The 18,992-nt window shown below is 40.0% G+C and overlaps 1 protein-coding gene across 1 annotated transcript in view; it reads right to left on the bottom strand.

Annotated features, from left to right (window-relative positions):
- Positions 1-17,262, bottom strand: part of PCSK2 (proprotein convertase subtilisin/kexin type 2) — a 272,552-nt gene extending 255,290 nt beyond the window's left edge. The window contains 1 exon segment of the mRNA NM_001386192.1: positions 16,708-17,262. Coding sequence (NP_001373121.1) covers positions 16,708-16,884 — 177 coding nt within the window. The 5' untranslated portion in view covers positions 16,885-17,262.
- Between the last annotated feature and the right edge of the window lie 1,730 nt (positions 17,263-18,992).

The following is an 18,992-nucleotide window of genomic DNA, read 5'->3' as shown; positions in this document are numbered from 1 at the left end:
TTTCCAAGGGTAGAGGAAGGGAGATATGAGTAGTAGAGAACAGATGACTTGAGGGGCAGTCAAAATAGTCTGTATGTTAGTATAAAGATATACTATAATATATGTCATTATATATTTTTTTCCAAATCCATAGAATTTTTAACAAAAAGAGTGAACCCTACCCAAACTTTTGGTGATTACAATATGTCAGTGTAGGTTCATCCTTGGTTAAAAAAAAAAAAATCACCATTCTGGTGATTGATGTTGATAATAGAGGAGGATATGCATGTAGTGGTGCTAGGGGTGGGGGGTCAGCGGGATATAAGAAATCTTTGTACCTCTTAATTTTGTTCTAAACTTAAAATTTCTTCAAAAAATATAGTCTTAAAAATATATATAAAGCCTATTTCAGTGGATTCTGATGCTATAATTACTCAACCAGGGAGCAACATGTTGGGAATGGAGTATAAAGTATGTTTATTTTTAATTTTTATTATTACTTTTATTTTCATCCTTTTTCTTTAAATCTTGGAAAGCATGGATGGGCAGTGAAGAAAATAGGGATATGGAGTTGGACATTTTGAATAAACATGATGACTCCAAAACTATAAAAGAATATAATAATTGAAAGTATTCAGTAAGAAGCTATTCCATTCTTAACAGAAAGGCATATGGAGGCCCAGAAAGTGATACGCTATCTCATAAAAGTCAATCAATGAGAAACAATGCAAGACGATTTCATACAGAAGGCAAACAAGCCACATTATTTAGATGAATAAAGTAAATATGATTTCATTAGAAGAGTAGAAGTCTTGACAGCTCCTTTGAACAGCTGCCACTCATGCAGCAGAGAAGCCTAATTGTTTATATGTGCCTTTAGCTCCTCTGCCAATGGGAAGAGGCCTGTGGAGTGAGGATGTCATTTCTTTGCATAACCAGATGTGACCATGAATATCATTCAGCCTCAGCTTATCAGGGCATGTTATAAGGTTAGCCTTGGCTGAGAAGGTCCTTTGTGTATAGAACCAGAGGTTTCCACATCCCAACTTATAAAATAGGTATTTATTAAAGCTGGATGGAGTCATCAGATCAGGGGATGTCTAATAAACTGGCCTGGGGAACTTATAACATGCTTTCATTTGCACATAAATCTAAATATGCCACCTTTCTGTCTGTAGAACCCATCCCTTCCAATGGGCTTATCCCTGTAGGACTCAATAAAAACCCACTATTAAAATATGAATGCACGGATGGATGTTCCTTTAGAATTAACTGTTTCCAAGGGAGGAATTAGCTATTTGAGGGGAGGCTGGAAGGGAGAATGGAGACCTTGACCTCAAGGCTTAGCACTCAGGACACCATGTACATTCCTAAGCCACTCCTGAGCATTTGTCTCCATGGACAATACTCAACCCTTCTGTAATTCTTGAAGGCACTCTTTCCTACCACCAGGAGTGCAGCAGTTCAACAGCTTGCATGGTTGTTTGCTGTATTGAGCAAATAGTCCACAGTGGGATTCAAACTGTGATTTCCTCCCAAGAACTAAACACCTAATTTATATCAAGTTAAAAATGACAATCAGGTAGTGAGACAGGTAGAGGGTACAGGATTCTCAGCCTCACCCAGAGTTTCTTTCTAGCCTCAGGCAAAATTTCCATTTCAGAAATGAAAATATAAGAACATACATTATTCCTTTGGCATATCAGAGAATAAACTGCCTGTCAGATCTACAGGGATGTCAGTGATACACTACTGTCCTGGCTTTTCTTTTTAGCTCCCCAGTCAGAAGGTCTGCTTTAGATTCACGTATTTATATGTCAAGGGAAAAAGTAGGACATATTTAATCATTTTGTTCTTAACTGGAATACATTTCATGGATAGAACTGGTTGCTTCTATCAGCCATATATTGTGGCTTCAAAGACAATAAAGCCTTTAGTATCCTTGATGTCGTCAGCCAGTGACAATGGAATCCAAGACATGTAACCTAACTCCCTAGCAGCATCATCTGTTGAAAGGGTTGGTACTACCTGCTTCCAGGACGTGAATGATTCCATAAGACAGAAGAACCTGGAAATCTGGGCTCCTCTGACTCACTGTTAGCTCAACTTGTCATCCTAGGCTTTCCTGTATATGGCCATTCTGTTATACCCTCCAAGAATCCTTCAACACCCGCTTCCACCTATCAACAAAATCCAAGCTCCCCTGTATGGTGCTGGTGACCCCTCATAAACTGACCCCAGTCCACTTCTTTAGCTCATTTCTCAGTCTCTTTCAGCATCTAGCCAGACAAAACTACTTGCAATCCTTCCACCGTCCTGTTATAGTGTGTTGCATATGTTATGGCATCCTCTATAAACCCTCTTTCCCTTTGCTCTGTTGAAATCATGAGTCTCAATGCAAATTCACCTCAACTTGACATTGCATGACCCAGGAAGACTTCCCTTCTGTTGGAAGTCATTGCCTCATGGGTATGTTATCATAAAACTATTACTAAACATATTGTCATTTGTTTACAAAGAGTACTCTATTCCTCTGACTTCTTGAAGTCAGAACCTATGTTCTATCTGACTGATGCCCTCTGTGTGGCAGACGATGTTAATGCCTCACCTTCATTCTTATGTTCTACCCTGGATACCACCTGCAGACAGTACCTATATTTTCCAGATTCTCCATGCATCTCTACTTCTGGAAGCATGTTTGGTCCACCTAGGGAAGGCAGAATTTCTGGGAATTTGATACCCCTCAGGTGCAACCCTCAACCAAGAAAGTATAGGAATTGGTGGTAAAATTTCCCAATTTCCTTACTCTTTGATGGGATAACTCAGAGATGTCATCACTCATAGAAGGTCCAGTAACAGAATGTTGGGTAGTTCCCTCCCATGCTGAATCTGATCTTGGCTATGTGCACTTGCTTTGGCCAATGAGACTTAGTAAATGTGACACAAAAAAAGACTTTAAAAGAGTACACTGGGGCTTGATTTCTCCTCTATATCTTGCAACCTTTCTTAGACCAATGGGATTGAATCCCAGTTGCCTATTTGTTCCCAAATCCATGTCTCAGTGTCTGAGATCTTACTTGGTTATTCAATGTACTAAGTAGATGTTTTTTGAATGAACTGATTATTCTTCTGCTTCTATACTTTTTTTAAATTTTTTATTTTTTATAAACATATATACTTTTTTCTGTATGACTGTGGCTATTACTTTCTTTGTCCATTGTTTTCAAACTCCCAAGTTTTCCTTGGTCTCTTCTTCCTTTCCAGTTTATGGACAGAATGGTTGGTTTTGACTTCAGCTGTTGGGTCCAAATTTAGGTTTATGCCAGGCCACACTGAAGACACAACTCTGCAGATTCCCTTTGGCACTGATTCTGCCCTCCCTCAACCCACAAAATGGTGCACTTCTGGACATCAAGACATCAATAATGGCTTGTTTCCTACCCCTCTCTCCACATCTTAGGCTCTGCAAGGTCTCTCTTGGTCTGACAACCCCTAGAGATATAGTCATCAGGAACTGACTAGAATTGGCACTTGGATGCCAACTGCCTTGTATTCGAACTTCCATCACCTTTGAAGAGAACTGAGAGCCTCCTGATAAAATTGATTTTTCTCCCCTCACAAAAGTAGAGAACAAGCTAAGGGCAAGGAAGGAGAGAATTTGTGTATCACCTTTTTCTCTGTCACTGGTTTCTTTAATTCCCCATCAAGTCACAAAATTTTAGTCTATTAATGGTAATTAATTAATTGAAGCCATTTAACACAAGAACAAATTAGGATATTCATGTAACCTTTCTTAAAGTGCTTGGTCTTCCTGATTGCAGCATTACGTAACACATCAGCCTGTCATTTAGCGAGCATCTGATGATAATTGAAGCTTTTAGTTTTTTTCCTCATCATTTATTTTTATATTTATTGAGTGCTTACTAAATGTACAGTGCTGCATTAGTCACGAAGAGGGCAGACTGTCAAAGAAACACAATTCCTATTCTGTATTTCACCAAGTATAAATTAAATAGGTTGTTATTGGTGTAGAATCAGTCCCTGAATCTATGAGCAGCTTTGTTTGGAAAACTGGAATTCACAAAACATTTATAGGTTAAAGGGTGAAAAGCAGGCCAGGAGGACCTGCAATGAACTGGTGTCAGACCAAGTTGGTACATGTGGTTAATCACTCATAAGAATCACTCACACAGTCAGGTTGTCCATCTCATCCAATGTGAAAGGCAGATGGAATGGTTCCAGTCTCTGAACCTCAGCCAATAAGCAACAAGGTTCCAACACTCATTGCCAGTAGTTAAGAACGTAAACATCAGGTTTAATATTCTTTTTCTAATGTATAAAATGATAGGTTAAACTGTCTAAGACTCTAGATAAACCATTTAGAATAATCAGGCAGGCATATCACAATTTTTTGGCGGGGTGGCAATTTCCCAGTGGTCCATCTAGCATTTAGAAACTGTTATCTATAAACAGCATTAAAATGACATAAATTTAAATCACCACAATACTTTTCCTCTTTCCCTTCCCTTACCCACTACACTTCTTCTTTTTTTTTTTTTTCAAGATTTTATTTATTTATTTCACAGAGATCACAAGTAGGCAGAGAGGTGGGCAGAGAGAGAGAGAGGGAAGGAGGCTCCCTGCTGAGTAGAGAGCCCGATGTGGGGCTTGATCCCAGGACCCTGGGATCATGACCTGAGCCGAAGGCAGAGGCTTAACCCACTGAGCCACCCAGGCGCCCCACCCCCCCACGACTACACTTCTTGAAGGAATTGTCTAGATACCTCCCCTTCATCATATTTACTGCTACCCTTCACAATTTGGTGTCCTTCTTGTAAAAGACAAGATCACTTTCCCCACTCAGATCCCTTTGGGCCTTAGTATTTAGTGTATGCCAGCCTCTGCATCTTTTCATCTGAGTTTGCTCTGGTTGGCCAAATTCTGCATGTTGAACATGTGCCAGGTCAAAGTGCTGGGAAACATAATGCCATCCAGGACAAAATATCAATCATGAATCAATGTCTGATTGTAATTGGTATATAAATACCCTAGCATCCTCACTCCTCAGGCAGGACAACTCTGGGGCCTGTGTTTGACACCAGTTCTCAGAGATTCCCAATAGAACTGAGTACCCGTTATCCACAGTGACAACTTGTTCTATAATGCACATTTCATTCTTTCTTTCCCTTCCCCATTTCAATTCTCCCACTCCCCTACCAGTATTTTCGAGACGCATTCCTTAAACGAACAATTTGCATTTAAACTCTTGTCCCACAGGCTACTCTTGGGGACCCAAAATGACATATGTGGCCTATTCCACAGTGCTAAGGTGACTTCTCCAATTTTAACAAGGATTTCATCTCTAGATGAACAGGGCCTTGCTTGCCCTGTTCTTTCTTTCTTAACCCTCATCTCCTTTCCTTTCTCAGCTCTGGATTCTCCTTCCATATCTCTAACAGTCCAGGCTCTGTTTCCTCTCCCTGGTCTTCTTTTCTCCTTTATGTCCAAAGTTCTCTAGGATTTTGTCCTATGACCTCTTCTCTCATTTTTCTCTTAACACTCTTCCTTGGCAATGCTGTCTACTGCTGTGGCACGACTGAGGTGTATGTGGATGGGTGCTTGTACATTTGACTTTCAGTTCCTTGGCCACCTTCACCTCTTTTTGACTTTGGTAACTATCTTCCATGGGTGTTATCATCATCTGGAGGTGCATAGGACTTGGAGACTTGAGTTTGAACATCCCATTCAGTCACTAACCATAGCTTTCTCTTTCAGTTATTTCACTATTAATCCCCATTTACCTTCTCTTCTAGTTTACTGATATTCCATTTTTTGAAAACTCGATTTCTCTCTCCCCCAACTTCCACTACCCCCACTTGAGTGCTGTTCAAGAAAATGACTCAGTTGGTGCTACCACAGATCCATTCTCTTCCACTTGTCCTCTTGGTACTTCCAGAAATCATCATTTGTCCTTTCATCAAGTCCTCTCTTCCCATTAGCAATGTGCAAAATGTTATATCTTTTGAAACCCCCATCCCATCACCCCTTCCTTCACTGGAAGTGTTGACCTTGTCTTCTTCACCTTTGAAATAATTGTGACTCCTCAGTGGGTATCCTCCCCATATACTCCTCTGAGACCTTCGCACTGAACTTCATCAGCCCATTCCTCTCCTTTAGCTCAGAGAGAGGAGATTTCCCTTTTCCTGCTCATGCTAATCCTTTGGCTTTTCATTAAACCTAGCTAACCAAGAGATGAATGAAAATGAAGATTTTGATGATGGCAGAAATTCTGGTGAAAGAACTTGTGATGAAATAAACAATTTCATTGTAGAACAAATACAGGCAACATTATAAATCATGGTTAAATGCAGAAGGTTAATATTTTTTATAACTTAATGTAAAAATAATGATGCACCTATGAACATTGCAATGTGGGAATAGAGGAGGCCATAGGAAGTATTAGGAGGTTAATGTCCCCACTTTGCTAAGCATGGACTCCACTACATTCACTTAAGTTGAAATATGTAATAAAATAATCAAACATGTTAATAAATATGTCATTAAATATTATCTATCTATATTATAGACATTATATTATTTATATGTTATCTATATTATCTAAATATTATCTATCTAAATGTCATTAAATATTATCTATTATTTATATGTAAAATAATCACAAACTCCTCACTCAATATCATCACATTTTTTTTAATATTATGAAACAATATGTCTGTGTGACTAATTTGTCTGAAGTGTAACAATGTAATCAATTTTTTTCAGTTTCCTTCCTTTCTGTTAAATTCTGTAATAATTAAATTGATATTTTAAAATTTAAAATAGTGTGTACAATGTAATCCCAGTTTTGCAAAACTATTTATCTAATGACCTTTCTTCTTTTTTAAAAAAAGATTTTATTTGTTTATTTGACAGAAAGAGATCACAAGTAGGCAGAGAGGCAGGCAGAGAGAGAGGGGGAAGTAGGATCCCTGCTGAGCAGAGAGCCCAATGAGGGGCTCAATCCCAGGAACCTGAGTTCAAGGCAGAGGCTTAACGCACTGAGCCACCCAGGTGCCCCTCTAGTGACCTTTCTTTTCTCTATATGTATTCTTACAGAAATAGCTGCAATAAAATTTACCTAATGCTGGTAATGGTTTTTTCTGAGTAATGAGATTTAAGGTAATAAAACAAAAACAAAAACAAAAACCTTTCTTCCAGTGCTTTTTTTTTGTACTACTACTTGATATTAAAAAATAAAGAGGATGGGTAATTTTGACAAAAATAATTAAGCTATTATATTTTTCATATGCTTAAGAGTCTTATGTCAAGGTATTAACTTGATGATTTCCACTCATGGCATTTACAAAGGCTGTAATGTGTAAAAAACACTGTGGCTTTCACGGAGAGATGAGCCATCATCCCAGTCAAAGTATTCACATATTTTATTTGCTTGTTTGTTTAAATCTCAAGAGGGAAGATGCTGAATTGTCTAAGAAATCTGATACCAACATAAATTAGATCATTCATTCAACAACTACTCATTGCAGGCTTAGTTTATCGCATTTTATCCCACTATGTTTACACAGAAAGCAAGACTGCTGATGTCATTACCCTCAGCTTCTATTAAAACACTGGAACAGTGAAATCCAAGTACCCCAGGTCAAAATAATTTTTTTTCTAATGCCATTACTACACGTGGCACATGTATTAAATCTAAATTGTTCTATTCCTGTTCTTGAAGTCTCCAAATAAATAGTTCTATATATCTCTCATCTCTCTTTGAACTCTTTCTACTTCAATACAGAGTGGCCATTAAGTGAATCTATTTAGGAAAATCTAGGAGAATAAGATGTTCATGAGTCAGTGTCAAATTTAAAGTTATAAATAAAAAACAACCTTAGAATCCTATAGTTTTCATGTTCTTGTCAACTTTCTAATTGAGAAACTATCAACATCCTGTAACATTCTTGAGTCTATTTCATTTGTGTCAGAAAAATCAAGTTTGTGTCCATGTTTAACTTTCAATCTAAGAGTTTGTTATGTCCAATTAATCTTACCACAGGAGCCCAGCACATCACAACCCTCTCCAAAAAGTCATGGTCAATTTATTTTAGGCACAAAAACAATTTATCAAGAGAGTTTACTGCTTTTTATATAAATCTCATATAGAAGCTGTTCACTAACATGGAATTATGACATTTAAGGTGGAAGTGTTAATTCAAATATAATTTCTTGATTCCCAACCATTAGTGGAATTTAGTCAGTTAATGGACTTGAGCTATATATAATATGTTATACATAGATACATTTTATGTATTATTATAAATTAATATAATAAATTAAACTTTATAAAATAGTATATATTACATATATTAAAAATCTATATTTATATAAGGAAGGTGAAACTAAAATTCCTGCTTTTGAAGTGTCCTATGATTATTTGAATCTCAAATAACAATGCAAAAATTCGATTCAGGGTTTCTTTTTGAAATGATGGATCTGAGCTCAAATGTAGAATGAAGCCCCTACTCTAATGGGTGGAAGAAATGTGAACTTCAGGTTTCATGTTTTTTTTTTTTTTTTAAGATTTTATTTATTTATTTATTTGACACAGAGAGAGAGAGAGAGAGATCACAAGTAAGGCAGAGAGGCAGGGAGAGCAGGAGGGGGAAGCAGGCTCCCTGTCAAGCAGAGACCCCAATGTGGGGTTCAGTGTGGGTAGGCTCGATCCCAGGACCCTGAGATTATGACATGAGCTGAAGGCAGAGGCTTACCCCACTGAGCCACCCAGGGGCCCTCATGTTTTATTTTTAAAACCTGATTTCTTTGAGCAGTTACAGCCAAATCTATAATTATTGCAAACTTAACTATAGCATTACTCCCTGATGTGCTATAACATTATGATCTACAGCTAATAAGATCTTTTGAAAGAAACATTGTATTTTAGATATTCATTCATTTGAGAAAAAGAGGTATAATTTTTTTCCTTCTTTTGTATTTTGATCAAGTTTTAACTGTAGGCTTTTTTTTTTTCTTCCTGCTCAAAGAGCTAATCCATTCTATTACTGATAATTTCTAAATTGGGAATTTTAGGGAAACACAAGAGTCTCCCAGGCGTTGACTTGCTGCTTGTTACCTACTTCTTCTTCCTAGCTAAATTGCAGCCTATAAACAAATGGATGCTACAGGGGTAATTATTTGAAAACTAGTTCTTCAAATGCCTTTTCTCTGAATTAATGACCAGTCACTTTGTGATTCAAGTTTATTTATCATTCAAGAAGCACATAATGAGCCCCTATTATGAGTAGGGCAAATCGGTTGCCAGTGGGACAAAAGTTTTTAATGGATTTTATATCTTCATGGAGAAGAAAAATCACAAAGGCCTGAAAAGTTGGCTTACATTATGAAGTGAAAATATAGGAGCTTGCATAAGTCTTTTAAAAAATTATTGTTCTTGTGATCTGATTTGGTTTGGTTGTAAGGTTTAGAGAGTCAATCAAACAACTTAAGAAAAGGGATATTTATTGACAGTATATTGGTTTGGGTAATCCTGGTTGTTCTAAAGATAAAGTCTCAAATCTCAGTGCCATAATGTAATAGCAGTTTAATTTCTCACTCATAAAATTCTTCTAAGTCAAGAATCAGGGACCTGGGGTCCTTCCATCTCTGCCATCTTTGGCATTTAGCTTCCAAAGTTACTGTTCTCTATCACATCAAGCCTCAGAAGAGAAAAGAGGGCAGAGAATCAACTTATGGGAAGTTTTTAATGCATTAAGCAAGGAAGCAGTGCACTTCATTTTGGCTTACATTACATTGGGTATAATCATCATATGGTCATACTCATCTGCAAGACAGGCTAGGAAGTGTGGTCTTACTGCGGCCCATGGAGAAGAGGAAAATAGTTTGGTGATTAGCTTTTACCTTCTGTCACAGATGTCTTTTGCTAGGAAATGGACCTGGAAAGTTATTAGGCACTCAGGAAGAAATGTCTGCATCTCCCATGGCCTGGATGGGCTCTTTTATGGGCATTAGAACCCATTCTACTCTCTACAGCAACTAGTGAATTAAATTTCCTAAGGAACCCCAGTATGATTGGTTGAGATAATCACCATGGTCTATAATGAATTAAATTCACTGGATTATTTGAGCCAGGCCCTCTTATGGACCATGGCCAGCTCATGGATGGGTTCCCACTGGACAGAGTTTATTCCTCTTTCAATCAGTTGTTACTCCTGAGAAAGTACAACCTACAACTGCCTTCTTGAGTTAACAAAAAAAAATACATATAGATAGAAAGATCTATAGATATAGCGATGCTATCACCCTATTATCATTACTATTACCAATAATAGGTTGTTTATTCCATGCACTTGTCAATGTGTCCAGCACCTTACATGCACTATATTATTTATTTTTCCTAACCACTATATTTTAAACATGAACCTCTCTCTGAGAGATTTTGTAAACTAGACAAGTTTCCAGTACTGTCTAATTCTAAATCCCAACATTTTTACTTTTGAATATGGCTGTTCCTGGCTTTCTTCAGTCACAAGAAGGACACTGGATGTAGTCAGTGCTGTGACAAATGTGACTGGTGCCAAGAGAAAGGAATAGATTCAATGCAAAGGAAGTCCCAAAGAGAGAATGTTCTGGTCTAGGTCAGTCAGAGAAGACTTGAGGGAAGAGTTTGGACTTGACAAAAGGCATACAGCATTAAATTAGGTTCTAAAAGGAATTCATAGTATTCATGTTGGGGGAGTAGAGTTCTGGACTATTTGCCTTTGCTTACAATGGTAGTAGGTCTTGGAGTTTCAGCAAAGTTATTCCTTAAGGGCTTCCTAGAAATCCTTTTGTAAATACTTAGGATCAAATCTATATTCTACTTTTTGTCCCCCTCTAAACCATGTTAATCTTGATCGGAGAAGTATGGGCCAGAGGGTAGGGGATTACTTCTTTGGACTGACAACTGATGCATGATGAAATGAAAGTGAAATTATAGAATCTGGATTCAATATTTTTGGGACATTCAGACACCACTGAAAGGGTGAAAATAAATATTCAAAATAAATATATCTGACAAAAGATTCCTGTTGTAATAGCCAAAGAGCTCCTACAAACCAAAAATTAAGACAATCAAACAGACAAACGAACACACAAACCAAAAAAACAAAGCAAAACAAAAACAAACAAACAAAAACAACAAAAAAGAAAAAAAAAAAAAACACCCTTTCAGGGCAAAAGACCTGAACAAATAATGAATGAAAAAGGATATCTGAACCACCAAAAAGCATATGAAGATGTATTCAGCTTCAATTGATCATCAGGGAAATGCAAACCAAAATCACAATAAGATACCATCACCATTAGATAACCACCAAAATAACTAAAAGGAAAAAGATATAAAAAGTCAAATGTTGGTGAGAATGTGGAACAATCAGAACCCTCACATGCTTTCAAGTCATGTGTGGCAGGCAGAATTCTGAGATGGTCTCCAAGATATCTGCTGCTTTGTGTGCATGCCCCGTATAATCCCCTTCCCTTGAGTGTGGAGGCAGTATTGTATAGATTATATTATATAGCAGAGATGCAGAGATTCATCCAATGTAGTTGTGGTCCCAAATCAGCTTATCTGAATTAATCAAAAGAATTATCCTGTGTGGGCCTGGCTTAATCAGGTTAACCTAAGCAGGGACTGAGTCCTTCCTGAAAGAAGGGTGAAAGTGTGAGGTTTATGGGAGGGGTCATGCACTAGATCATGAAGGTAGCTTCCGGGAGCTGAGAGTGGAGCCAGCAAAAAATGAAGACCCCAGGTCTACAACTACAAGGAGCTGAATTCTTCTAAAATATTGACTATGCTTGTAAGTAGATTTCCCCTTTGTTGTGCCTCTAGATGAGGACATAGCTGGCCAATATCTTGATTTCAACCTGTGAGCAGCAGATCCAACTAAAATGTGCTAGATTCCTTACCCATGAAAACTATGAAATAATGAATTCGTGTGGTTTTAGGACACCAACTCTGTGGTAATTTTTTTACACAGCAATAGAAAACTATTACAGTCTCCTAAAGTTGAATGTGTGTATGCCCTTTAACTCAATGATTCTACTCCTAGGGATATTCACAACAGGGAGGCATATGTGTGTTCACCAAAATACATACACTACAGTATCCAAAGAAGCAATGTGCTTAATAACCTAAAACCAAAAAATACCCAAATGAGCAAGAGGGGGAACTTATGGGATGTGAATAATATTTTATTTATTGATTTGGATGCTAGATATACATGTGTGCCTGGGTTGAGAAAGTTTATAAAGCTGTGTTCTTTCCTAAATTATACTTCAATAAGTTAAAAGAAATTTAATTTTAAAATTAAATTCAGTTAAAGTTAAAATTAGACATTTAATTAAAATGAAGAGAAATTTACTCTTTAATTATATAACAGCACAATTAATACTAGATTTAAAAAAATTAATGATCACACATATAAGAGTAGTTACATGATTTTCCTAGCCTTAGGCCTACATGGATAAAAAACAAAATCTATTGTAGTAAAATAAAAACACTTAATTGTCAATTGTTTGGATTTTTACCTAAATTCATACTTGATTTTTGACCAACCTTCAACCTATCTTTTATTTATATTTTTAAAGATTTTTTATTTATTTATTTGGCAGAGAGAGAGAGAGAGAGAGAGATCACAAGTAGGCAGAGAGAGAGGGGGAAGCAGACTCTCTGCTGAGCAGAGAACCTGATGTGGAGCTGGATCCCAGGAACCTGAGATCATGACTTGAGCCGAAGGGAGAGGCTTAACCTACTGAGCTACCCAGGCACCCTCAACACATCATTTTAATAAGTAATTGTGCTTTTCCTTCTTTCTTTTCTTTCTTTTTTTTTTTTTAACAAAGGATTTAAAATTAGTAATGTATTGGTAATTTTAAGGCATTCTTTGGAATAACACCTCTGATGTTATTGTAAACTCACTCACTCTCCTGGACATATATATCTTCTTTGATGAACTTATGTCCTTGGGTCAGGTCATGATAAAATAGAAAATTTAGTCTCAACACACCTTTCTGACAGTAAAGTTATAGGTAGTTTTCCTTCACTTCAGGGAAGAAATATAACTGTTTGTTCATGGCCTTGTAAGAGTTTGACAAAATAATCAACAAATACTCATTTATTATATCTTATACAGACCACCATGCTAAATATAGGGCTAAAGGAAGACATGGTATATTGCTTCTTCTCTTGGAAGATTTATGATCTATCTGAAGAAGTACATACTCATACACATTAGTTAATGACCTAGGCACACATAAGTGTTGGATGCAGAAAAAAAGTAAGAAGGAAGAAAGGAAAGGAAAAAAAAAAAAAAAACCATCAGAACTCTAAAATGGTGCCCCAAGAGTGGAGTTCTTGGTTGTAAGAGAAGGGTTTCCCAGAGGCATCTTGGTAGAATAACAAAATTATTTGGTTTTAAATTTGAGTTTTTTCCCTTTCCAAATATAAACATAACTACTTGGTGCTTTAAGTTTTTCATCTGAGAATAAGGCCTGATGACAACAATTTCTATGTCACAGCTTTCTGAAGTTAGATGAGATAATTCAGTAAAATAGTAGATTCCCCCAGTCTGCCTAGCTGACCCTTCTTTGGGATGAATAAATAACCATCAAGGATCTTTTGTGTCTGACACTGTGCATCGGAAAGGATGGAGCAGTAGGGAGTTGGAAGATACACTGAGTATTAGAGAGAGGAAGGAAGAGATATTATGTGTTTAAAATGAAAAAAAAAAGAGTAACAAAAGTACAGTACAGCATGATGAAAACAAGACAGGACAAACCTAAAGGAACAGATAAAACAAAGGACATTTCTTTACAGGGTGGCAAACCCAATAAAAGTCCGGCTTTGGTGAGGAAACCAGAAATATAGAAGATATCATCCTTGAATATTTAATACCTTTCAAGTGGACAGATACTTACACCCATATTTACTTACATATATCAAATGACTAGAAGACAAATGATGGAATGTACTATCTTATGTTGTGTAGGCTTTGCTTTTTTGTCAAAGAGGAATTTGGAGAATGGAAAGCATATTGTTGTTCATAGCATCAGGAAAGGTTCAAGCTCAGGCTTGAAGGATGGGTAGAACATGAATCCAAGGAAGTAAAAGAGTGTTAATTCTATGCAGGTGTGGCATTATGCAAAGATTCATCAGACGCATTCTGCCATAGACTGATTTTTTAACTTAAATATGTATCAGAACAAAAATCATCTGGATAAGAGATGCTACTTTTGAGAGGTTATAGAGAGGTTAGGAGTGGTGGCAAGGCAAAAGCTCATTTTTCCTAGATAAAAATTGCATATTTGAGGCTGATGCAATACCAGTGGACTCCTCTTGAAGAAAGAGTGGGAATGAGAGAGGCTTAGGTATCTGATTTTACCCCAAAGTGTGAGTTCCCTCAGATTTTATGGTAAGTATATCAAAATTATCCAGATTCATTTGTGAAAAGATTATCTCTATAACTCCTTTCTCAAACTTCACCATCAAAAACCCCATTAAGCTATTTACCTCTATACAAAAAGAATGTCCCTCTTGGAGAATTAATAAGTTAAACCATTATCTGTCTTAGCTACTCCCGCATTTGCTTAAGTTGCTAAGATTCTAAAAGGCATATTTCCTAATGGTAGGTAAAAAGATAGCAATGTCTGCCTATGCTATGAAAAAGTGCATGGCATGGGGAGAGAGAAACAGGATTTCTTCACCAACTGCAACCCCTTTACTCTCAAAAACTAGAGTCTGATGCCACATCCTTTTTCGGCATACCTCACAGCCCAGCACATCCTGCAGAGCACTTATCCTCTTTGGTATATACCAAGAGGTAAAGAACATGAGTTTATCTCTAAAAAATCTGGGTTTATATTCAAATCTTTATTTTTTTATTATTATTTTTTTTTACCTTGGACCCTGATCTGAACCCATTTCCGTATCAGTGTTATGTACTTAATAACAACAGTAGGTTCCTCAGAGTTGTTGAGGATATTAAGTAAGAATGTATGTAAAGACTGCAGAACACAAGGGTGTCCTATTGCTGTCAGGTAATAACAATCACTATCACAATCACTTTTATATTTATGGCTCCTGGGTCCTGAGTCTTGCCAAGTTAGTGGGGTGGGGTGGGAAGGACGGAGGGTCTGCCTGTTTATTGTGTTGGTGGCACTCTTGAAACAGCCCCAGACTCCAGGCGAGAACGGGCTTCTCCCTCAGCTGGCATCTTCTCTACCCTGCTCCACCCACGCTTCCCGGGAGCAACAAGTTCCCTACTGCAAGACCCGCCCGCGCGCCACTGGTAGACCAGGCGGGCGCCTCCTCCCAGACCTCTGACTTAACTCGCTCTGAAACCTACCTGAGGTCGAAATCGTGCCTGCCAACGCCCTGCGGAGGAGGGATAGCCCGCGGCGTGTGAGGGAGCCCTAGCCGCGCCTGGGACGGAGGCGGGAGGCGTGGGAAGTCGGGACAGGGGACCCATAGGAGACCTAGTTCGCGCTGCCCTTGAGAGGCAAAAGCAACAGAAGAAAGCACCCGCCGACCATCTCCAGCCTCTCCCCTAAGATCAGGAGGGAGGAAAGAGAGCCCCGAATCCCACGGACCTCCACCCAGCCCTCTGGTTGCCAAATAGCATCCCGATGTCCTCCACGCTCCCCTCGCCCGGTTTCTCCTTGCACTCTCACTCCACCCCATGCCTCGCCAGGTCCCCTAAGGACACTTGCGATTTCTGACAAGATAGTTTGCAAGAAGGACAAATAGATAAGCCACAGCCCCCACCCAGCACTCTCCTCTCCACTGCTTTCCCAGGATGGATACCCTGGAGTCGCCAAAGGAGTCCCAAGGCATCCTATATTAGGAGCCTTACCTAGCTGCCCAAACAGTTGAACTCTGACAACTTCTTGGAATGGGGATCCCCGTACTCTCGTGGGAAAGCCAAGCTGGCCGCCCACACACCGGGAGAGATGCCCCGATTTCTCCATAGGGAACTCCTCTCAAAATTTACCTTTCTAGCTTCTATAGCTGTGAGTTGAGAATCGGGGAGCTAACTAACACTACGCTTCGGGGGCGGGCGCTCGTGGGCAGGGGCGAGGGCGAGAAGTTCCACCCCGATTTTGGAAAGAAAACCGAGTTCTTGTCTCCAAGTCTCCTGCAGCCAGGGAGCTGTGGTTCCTGGAAAAGAGCCGGGGCCCAAGTCACCGGGAGGGAAGTCCTCCTAGCGCGGGATCCGAAAAGCACGGAGGTGAATTGCAATGTCCAAGCTTTTAGTCTTGTCGGTCGGAAACTACTCTTTCTCCAGGAGATGGGGGCAGGGGATACATCCCTGGCAAAGACTGCCAACGTCAAGCCCAGATGTTCAACACTTCATTCCTCCATCCCCACGCAGCCCTGAGAACTTGGTACCTCGGACAGCAGCCCGGGCGCAAGGCATTGTTAGAAACGTGTTATCTGGTTTTCGCCACCAAGTCAAAGAGCAATAAATTATTTTTGTGACCTTACTAGTACAATTTGAAGGACATTTTAATTACATAACCCGTGAAAGATCACCGGAGGCAATGTCGTGTTAAAGAGCCCATGGCAGAATATCTGCATCGCATGAGAAAGAAAACTTGCAAATCTGCAATGAGATTGCGCAGAGCTGCCCCCGTTTTGAAACAACATGCGAAATGCAAGGGAGATCTTACCTTTCGGACTCCAAAGCCGTGTTCTGCTGCAACTTGGCGAGCTTCTTCCTCTCCTCCTTTATGCAACTCCACAAGAAAATGATTCGTGAAGACCGGTCTCTTGGCAGATGCAAAAACCATGACACAGAAGAGGAGCCCGGCGGCCGCCTTCCACTGGGAGACACAGCCACCTTTCATCTTTCTCTGGGAGTGAAAAGTGGTGCTAGGAGGCGCGCAAGCTTGTGGAGCGGGGGACTCGGAGGAAAGGTGCAAAAAGATATATAGATAGATAGATAGATAGATAGATAGTTTTTTTGTTTGTTTAAAAAAAATCTTTGTGTTGGGAAAAAGACTGACTAGGGGCTCGGAAAGCAGCAAATCAATGTGTGCTCTTCTCCAGCATCTGTCTGGCGGGGAAGCCGTGTAATCAGGCTCTCTGGCAGAGGTGCGAATGGGGGGGGGGAGCTGTGTGTATCTGAGAGAAAGAGCGAGTGTATGTCTGTGCTTGAGGCTAAATCTGCATTTTCAGCTCCTCCTCGGCTCCAATTCCACCGGGGGCCGGAGGAGAGCACCAGCCTGGGTGACGTGTGCCCGCTATCAGCCAATGAGGACTGGAGATGCGTCGGGCCCCGCCCAGGACCGCCCCGGGCCCGCCTCTGCCCGCCCCCGGCCCGGCCGGTCCGCCTCCGCCGACCGGGGGCGCCGAGCGGCGAGCCCGCGCCCCCGCCCCTTTCAGAACCCTGGAGAGCTCTTCCATCTCTCCACCCGGGCCCGCCTTGCTCCCAGGAAAATCCCCCCAGCTGTAATCTGGTCGGCGGTGCCGGAGTGATGTCATTGTTTGTGGAAATCTGTAAGGCTCTGGAAAGGGAATTACGGCGTGTGCCGCTCTCTGAGGCCCCGAGGGGAGCTGGGGCACCGGCCTCTCCCTAGCCCTCTCCCCTGCTTATTTTCCGCTCCAAAACAACTCTCTCTTTCTCTCTCTCTCTCTCAAGGCATATTTGCCTCTTTTTCTCTCAATAACAAAGCAAATATTAACCCTCCTCTCGCCACTTTGGGCAAATCCCGGGGTAGGGTTACTCCCCTTTCCGGCACGGGGAAGGTTAGGGAAAGCAGCCTTCTTTGGGTGACTCATGGGGGCGAGTATTTATTTATTTATTTATTTACATTTTTTATAGACTCCGGGCTTGTCTGGAACTAAGCAGCTGGGAAGCCTGGCAGGAGATCAGACTCACTCCCACCAGCCACCGTGATTAGATGAGACTCCTCCCGGGAGTCTGGGCTGCTCCGCAGAGACCGCCTTCAAGAGAGGCGCGGCCGGCATTGACAAGCCTGGAGGTACATTCTCAGACTTGGGGATGTTCCGTAGCACAAGGACAGCGAGGGTGTGTGTTTGGAAAGGTGTAGCCACCAATCCTAGGCTCTGGGCCAAGACTCCAGTTGGGCATTCTCAACTGGGGCGGATTCAGGCCAAGTGGCAGCAGGTCAACTAAATTATCCAGTTAAGAAACGTGCACTCGAAGTCTACCAAGGGCTTACACTGACTTCTTCCTGCCCCAGTGAGAGGAAGCAGGGGGGAGGTGTCTGCCAAGAAATCTGAGTGATTGTTTTAAAGGAACTCAAATATTGTTGAGTTACAGAAAATGCACACTGATTCCCATTATCATTTAGCTCCAAAGTTCAGATTTCTGCTTTACTTCGATAAGAGGTAAGAGAGCTTCTTTTTAGAGGCTTGATTAAGTGTACGCAGTACAGTCAGAGAAAGACAGAGACAGAGAAATAGGTTGACAGGAGAGAGAGAATAATGTTGACACATTTTACACACACATACATGTTTTACTTTCAACAGACTTCCCCCTTTTCATTTTAGTATGAAGACAGAATCTACACAAGAAAAACAATATTGATAGAAATGAATACACACAGGGCCATGGGACACATAGTCTTCACAGCACATGCCCTTTGCAGACATACTTTGCTCCCCAAGAGCCTGTTCAAACATCACCAAACCAAAATGCAGACGTTATTGAAAATTTTGATTAAAGCATAAGAGATCTGTATGCAATTATTATTAGTAGTAGTAGTGTTAGTACTTAAACTCTTTTAAGAAAAGCTAAGTGAGGTGTTGAGAAGGAACTAGCACATAGACTAAAGATGAAAGCGGCCAGAGTGGAGACAAGGTTTCTAAGAAAGTATTAATAAAAGGGAGCAGAGCTGCTCTGGTTTCCTCAATTCTTTACTGCTCAGAGACTCATTTCTGCTGAGTTTTTTTTTTTTTTTAATCAACTTATCCTACTCGACAGCTTACC

Source organism: Mustela putorius, unplaced genomic scaffold (assembly GCF_011764305.1).
Source record: "Mustela putorius furo isolate JIRA1106 unplaced genomic scaffold, ASM1176430v1.1 tig00000253_pilon_pilon_pilon, whole genome shotgun sequence".
In the NCBI taxonomy this organism is placed as follows: domain Eukaryota; kingdom Metazoa; phylum Chordata; class Mammalia; order Carnivora; family Mustelidae; genus Mustela; species Mustela putorius.
Note: the sequence above shows the minus strand (reverse complement) of the source record. Positions and strands in the feature narration are given on the sequence as shown.